The sequence below is a fragment of the Podarcis muralis genome, chromosome 3 (assembly GCF_964188315.1).
Source record: "Podarcis muralis chromosome 3, rPodMur119.hap1.1, whole genome shotgun sequence".
Taxonomy (NCBI): Eukaryota; Metazoa; Chordata; class Lepidosauria; order Squamata; family Lacertidae; genus Podarcis; species Podarcis muralis.
The window spans coordinates 80259547-80266986 of NC_135657.1; the positions used below are offsets into that span (position 1 = coordinate 80259547).

At 44.3% G+C, this 7440-nt stretch overlaps 1 protein-coding gene across 1 annotated transcript; it reads right to left on the reverse strand.

Moving 5' to 3' along the window:
- Window positions 1–503: 503 nt before the first annotated feature.
- Window positions 504–5610, reverse strand: MRAP2 (melanocortin 2 receptor accessory protein 2). Its single transcript, XM_077926180.1, is given in 5 exon segments — window positions 504–1864; window positions 1867–2222; window positions 3416–3515; window positions 5120–5256; window positions 5476–5610. Coding segments are annotated over 5 exon segments (687 nt in total). The 5' UTR covers window positions 5535–5610; the 3' UTR covers window positions 504–1829.
- Window positions 5611–7440: the final 1830 nt, after the last annotated feature.

The window sequence follows — 7440 nt, forward strand, 5'->3', positions numbered from 1 at the left end:
GTATTTGCAAAGTGGTCAGGGCATTTGGTGTCAACAGTAAGGACTCGTAATGGTTAGAGTCCTTATGATGCTGTCAGCTATCTTCTTTCTGATGGAGGCACATTCCTTTTTCATAATGTCTAGGTGTGGTATCTTCTTTAGTAGATCAGAGTCTTCATGAGCAAGCCAAAGCCCCCTCCCCCACATCCCAGGGAGGTGGGGCCATTGCCACATCTGCAGCCCTGCAGTGGCAGAAGGTGGGGCAGGCACATCCATTTGGTCCAATGACAGCAATGGGGCCATTTGGGGGCTTTCTGCTGGTTGACGTCAACAAGAATCCCATCAGTGGCCCATCCAACTGCCTACAGGCAAAAGGGGAAGCACTGCTGCCGCAGAAAACTGACACTGGCTTCAATCCATGGCTCGGTTTGTAAGTTTGTTTCCATAGTGCTATGTGCAATGCAATTCAGAAGCTCACTTAAGACTAGATATTGCATGGCACAATAAAGGTATGGCAGTTCACAGAAGGTGGCAGGCTTAATTTTTTTAATACAAAAATCAACAACCCAGTTTATTTCAAGCAGTAGTACTGGAGAAATAATGTATATCAAGAAGTTACACTCCTGGATCAAGCATCAAGAAAAGCAAAACAAAACAAAACATGCTATTCACACTGAAACCAATTAAGAGCATCTCCGTTTACTTTTTCTATAGGAAAAACACAACTGTGTGAACATAAGGAAATAGAAGGTACTTGTCTGAGCATGATGTATACCTACAGGGCTTTTTGTACACATGCAAGAAGCATGCTAGACAATTGGTCCCAGTAAGTATATATGGTATACATATGATTGAACACACAAGAATAGTTCTTGCACATTACGAGGATTATAAAGCACACATACAGCATAGATGTATACCCACTCATTCCTACAACACAGGATATGGCATAAGGCTACAGAATGTCCAACTACTTCTAAATGACGTAGAACTATGTCTCACTGTAAAGCCATTGACCTCAGTGCAAAGTTCACTACTAGTGCTTAAGTCCTTTGATCTCAACAGGACTTAGATAAATTGTGGCAATCCCATTTACAGTGGTGCCTCGCAAGACGAAATTAATTCGTTCTGCGAGTTTTGTCGTCTTGCGATTTTTTTCGTCTTGCGAAGCACGGTGTCAGGAAAGTTTTGGAAAAGCTTCAAAAATCACCAAAGTCTTCAAAAACCTCAAAAAAGGCTACCACACTATGAGTTGCTCCTCAAAGTCAAGTCGCAACTGTATTAACGGTGTTAAGAAAAAGGAAACAAACTTGCAAGACGTTTCTGTCTTGCAAAGCAAGCCCATAGGGAAAATCGTCTTGCGAAGCAGCTCAAAACACAAAAAACCCTTTCGTCTTGCGAGTTTTCCATCTTGCGAGGCATTCGTCTTGCGAGGTACCACTGTATTTCAACACTTAGGTACAATTGACTTCCTCTGAATTGAGTTTTTGGAGGGTTGTGTTCTTAGCTTGCTTAAATGCAAGGCTTAAGAGTTTTGTGACTTTCAAACACACTCAGGGGCTTCACATGTACACAATCCAACAACTCCCACATCCCATCATATTCCAGCATGGATAACTTCCTTATTAAACAGCTGTGCTGTACTTCTAGAAATAAAATGAAATAAAACGATAAGCAGTGTAAAAAGCTCTGGCTTCAACAAACACTTTAAAAGACCACATAGAACTATCCAATGCTGGTTACCAGAGCGTATTCAACTGTAGTCCTGTATTCACCAATGAAAGAGAGGATAGAAAGTAAAGGAGAAATGTGTTCTGTTTTAATGTAAGGAATACCTTGCTCAATGTTCTTCAGTCAATAATCTGGTGGGAGGCTGGACTCAGTGTTTGCTCTCTAAAATGATAGGCGGCTCTGAAATCAGCAGGTCATCTTCACCCAGGGAAGAATTCTGGTCAGTGTTCACAAAGTTGGGGATGTTGAATTTTGCATGGCTATTCAGCTCCTCCTCCAGTCCCTCACTGCTCTGAATTACTTCCTGAAAATGGATGTTACTGTCCATAACTGGCACTCTCTGGCATTGCTTTGCCCGGTCCATGTTCTCATACTCATTGATGTAGCAGTGAAAAAGCAGCCTGGATTCCTCAGCAGCCTGCTGAGAAATGATCCTATCAGAATCGAGAGGCCTTCCAAAGTCTGCCACAAAGTTGTTCATGCAGAGCCTTTTCTCAGAAGAGTCCGCAGTGCTAGGAAGCAAGGAGAGAGGAGCGGTGGGTGAAAAATTGGGCACAATTTCGTTTAGGAACAAATATAAAAGATCAGGTGCCAAAAAACTCTCTGGAAACAGACTGGGCTGAGACAGGATGGCAAAAAATATGTCCTCCCCATTATTGAGTCAATGGCTTGCCCTTATCCTACAATAATCAGCTGATTACATGCCTATCTGAACCAACCCTAAGTGCTGCAAATTCTGTAGAGTTCATTGGAAGGACTGTCCTCCCTGCCCCACGACAAACCATACATTTCTGATAACAATAAAGTCAAACACCTGTGAAAACACAAACTTAACAAAGCAACTGAATGGAAATACTTGTCCTCTCCAGCTATTCTTCTTAAAAGGAGAAGCTTGACATGCAGTTCTAATTTTGTGTTTTCAACGGTTTAAAAAAAAAAAAACAACCCCAGGAATTTTGAATGTTTTCCACATAATTGTAATTTTCATTTAAAAAACCCAGTTATAAACAAAACCTAAGCCATCCAGATTTAAATAAAATCATTAAACTTCTTTTCAGGGGAGCACCCTTACACTCAGAGAATGGATAAAATTGTGATGGAATCCATCTGCCAGAAAAGGTTTGCGATAGATGGGCTCTGCCTCCTGCAAGCCAGCTAAATGCTACAGCTGGACATTCTGTATTCCCAACAGTTATGAACTGGGATGGGGAACCTGTGGCTCACCAGGTGTCGATGGTTTACACTTCCCATTACTCCCAACCATTGGCAATGCCAGCTGAGGCTGATGGGAATTTGGAGTCCAGCTCCATCCAGAGGGCCAGTTCTCGATCCCTCATCTCGAATATTCATTAGGCTATCTGATTTATTTCCAGACATCCTGGTTTGGGGGTGTGGGAGAAAGAAGGCTGATGGGGGCTCTGCCCTTTCCATCTTTCCCCTAGCTTCCAAGCCTTGGCTGATTACCTGCTGTAAACCAGCATCTTGTGTCCTTTTCTTCATTGAAGTAACTGGCATTCTTTCATTGACAAGATCAAGGGGCCATCGTCTTTTCAGAACGGACAAGTTACATAGAATTGTACAGTGGCTAAAACATAACCTGTGTGGGGTCTACTCTATTTCTGAGCGAATTCCAAAGAGCTATGGCAACAGAGGTGCTGCTGCCACCTGGGTCCTGGGCCTTAGACGTCTGTTTGGTGGTACTTACTCTTGGTGTGGTGCTCCCGCCTTGGTCAACAAGGTCAGTACAAAGAACATAAAAATGACGAAGACAACAAGGCCAACCCAAAACCCAATCACAATCGAATCTGTAAGAGAAGCAGAGAAGGAGGGAGATTAATCGGCGTGGGTGCATTAGATTTCCATTAATACAAAAATGAAAAATGAACCAGCTGTTGCCCAGTCCTTGGCTGATTATGTTTCGTGTACATTTTGTCAAGCCCTGATTTGGTGAGGTTCATCTCTGCACATAAATGTATTTGTGTGTGCTACTGCCCCCAGCTATACGTACAATCCACATACATCACTGTGTCAGCTGTTCACAGTCTTGGTCACTTGTGAGCAGGCTGGGGTGCCTAAATGCCCCTCCCTACCTTCCTCTCTAACTTGCAGCAGGTGATCAGTGATGTTAGAACTTGCACTGCCAGTCATGTCAAGAACTCTGGACTGGGGCCAGAGTCTTGTATTGTTAATATACACTGTCAGTGAAATCAGGCAAAGAAAAACAGTGCTGCTTTGCAGGGGCGGAGGAAGGGGGTGTCACAACTGAGAAAGGTGACAAAATGCCAGGCGGCACTCAACATGGGGCCTATAGTGCACCCAAGCCACACGTCTCTCCTGGGAGTGACGTGGTGGCTTGAGTGCCCACAGGCTCTGCACTGCCCCAAACAGTCTGCCCATTGCCTCCCCCTCAGCTGTAGGGCAGCTGAGTGGGGAGACAGGCAGACTCCTCGGAGGCCCCGTGGAGCATTCTGCCCCGGCTGGCCCTGCCCTGCAGGTGGCTGGCCTCTTCCATGGGCGCAGGGCATGCCCCTGGGCATAGGGCACACGTGCAGCCCCAAGCACCCAAATGGCTTTCTCCACTGCTGCTGCCTTGCAAAGATTTCTCTAGCACGTGTATAGCATGGGAAACAACCCGCTAGGTCTGTGCGCATACACACAAACACCTACACAAACACACACATTGTGGCATTTCCTTCCCAATAGTCCAGGGGGTTGAATTTAAAACCAGCAAAGAAGGCGAACTCAAATGACAGCAAGAACACAAAAGTAAGATACTAAAAGCTATTTTTTTTTCCTTAGCTATATAATTTTCAAACAATAAAAGGAACAATTACAGCGTGGCAGAGTAAAGCAGCTTATAATTAAGGCTGATTGCAGCTTCTTAATGCTCTGCTCACATTTGACGTTCTGCATACAACTCTGGCAAATTCCATTTGGAAAGATAAGCCTCCTTTCATAAAGGACTGTGTAGTGCTCATCACAACAGTCTTGGCAAAGAGCAGCTCAGATCAGAGGAACAAATTGAGGTTATGTGATTATTACCAAGGCCATGAAACATAGGATGAGCGGAGACAATCTAAAAAGAAGCTCGCCATGTACCCCTGAGGCATGGAGTGATCCTGAAATGACTGGTGCTCATAAAAGAAAAGAAAATCTTGGCTCAGAAGTCAGGGTTGCCCCCTTCCCTATCTGTAAAGCCCATGTTCTCAAACTATGGGCACAAATATTTAAGAAAATTACAAGGGGTAACTCAATGGTGCTATGAAATTGACTAAGTGTGTGTGTGTGCGTGTGCACGTGCGCGTGCATGCACAATTTCAAAAATGCATTTTCTTGACATTCGCGTTGAGAATGAAGAGTTTTGGTAATTGAAACAACCCAAACATAGAGCTTCCAGATTAAGACTTACATTTATGAGCCTTGAGGCCTTCAAAGGAAACTGGCCCATATTCATAATATTCATATTCCCAAGTATAATCAGAATTCGATAGCAAAGAGTGGTGGGATGTTCTGTTGGAAATAAATCTGGGTCCAGCCATCTCCAACCTGCATCAATTGTTGTTGTTTAGTCGTTTAGTCGTGTCCGACTCTTCGTGACCCCATGGACCAGAGCACGCCAGGCACTCCTAACCTGCATCAATACAGAAATGCAAAGACAACAAGCTTTAGCAGAAAAAACGCATCTGAACCAAGCCCCCACCCCAAACCTCTCAGCTTTCTACCCACAACTCCTCATTCCAATCAGCAGCAGTTCTCTTCTCTTACAAATGCCAGCCTTCACCTCCACCTTCTGCAGTCTGTTGATGGATGGCTAAAATCAGCATTGAAGCAGCTGAACACAAGGTGATTCCAGGACTGATGCTAGGCTATATATAGCCTTTCCTCCATGGAGCGCAAGCTGGCATACAAGGGTTCTCTCCCTGACAACATTCCTGTGATGTAGGTGACACTGAGAGACAGTGACAGACACAAAGTCACCCAGTGAGCTTCATGGCTAAGTGGGAATTTGAACTCTGCCCTCCAGGCCCCAGTCCAAAACTCTAACCTCTACCTCTTCTATACCGGAAGGAGCGTCTCCACCCCCATCGTTCTGCCCAGACGCTGAGGTCCAGCGCCGAGGGCCTTCTGGCGCTTCCCTCATTGCGAGAAGCAAAGCTACAGGGAACCAGGCAGAGGGCCTTTTTGGTAGTGGCGCCCACCCTGTGGAACACCCTCCCATCAGATGTCAAATAGATAAACAACTACCTGACATTCAGAAGACGTCTTAAGGCAGCCCTGTTCAGGGAAGTTTTTAATATGTGACATCTTAGTGTATTTTTGGTCTTTGTGGAAGCCGCCCATAGTGGCTGGGAAAACCCAGCCAGATGGGCGGGGTATAAATAATAAAATTATTATTATTATTATTATTATTATTATTATTATTATTATTATGCCACATGGACTCTCTGGGGCTCATAGATTTTATGCTAAAAGTGAGGTGCTGTGGACCAGCTGTAGACACATAAAAGGAACATAATGCTGTGCTAACATCCATTCAGAGACAGCTTGCAATTATTACAAACCCTCATTTTACGTTTGCATGGTTTACAAATGTATGCTTATATGCGTAGCACAATGCCACAATCAGGCGCCTTCAGTGTAGTTTAAAGGACATTAATAGTTAAAGCCTCACAACCATTTCCACTTTAGAGGAAAGAGAACTCTGAAAAATGTGTGCACATATATTAAGACTGTTCGGTGCAGTACAGGCTATTTGGTATTCTCTTGCTATCCAAGCGTACCTGTCACAGAGGGATTTTTTTAAAACCCTCTGCAGGCTTAGTGTTTTAAAAATAGCTGGGCTCTTAATTTTGATAGGCAGTTCGTAATAAATTCTGCAGTTTTGAAAAAAGTGTACACTCTAGTCAGGCTCAGGAGGTAATCTGTTAATTCTAAAACTAACTACTAGCATTAAAAAAAAGAAAATGTGATAGCCATTCATTTCTTTCCGTTCTTCAGACGAAAGCATGTGCTCCACGTTCAGTTTCTTGCCAGGGCCCTTTCACTTTTAAGTATAGCCACTTTCCAACTGACTCTCAGTATCTAATCATCACCTCATGTCTCATAACAAACAACTCTGGGGCATGATGTTATTTTCCAGTTGTCAGCTCAGTGGGTGCATACAAACATTTATTCACTGCACTGAAAGCATTAGTCAACATTTTAGCATTTACCACATTTATCATGCCAACTTCACAAAGCAGACAAAACATAGGATTGCTAGCATACCCAATCAATGCACTTCATGGGATCAAACCCAGCATTCTGTCCTGTACACCTGAGTGACGCAGGGAAACTGGGGCAAGGGGGAGGGAGATAATTTTTGTTAATCCTTCACATTTGGTCATTTGTCTCCTCCTCCCTGCCCCACCACTTTCCCTCTCATGCTCCCTGCTCTTATTTAAGCTTGTCAGCTTTCAGGAACCAACTGAAGTGCTAACATAGTATTCTTTAATAAGAGATGAATGACTAGCTAACAGGTGCTCCAACTCCGGAAAGATATTGTGGGGGCTTACGTCGTGCACACCATCATGACATTGCAATGTCGTGACATTGGGCACAGGGCCTGGCGAGACGGCATCACGTGCAACATCCAGGCATCGTGCGGCAGCTCAGCTTCCATGGCCGAGGTTTCTACGCCTCCTCCTGTTGCTGCCATGGGATGGAGGCTGCTTCCCCTCCACAATAGCA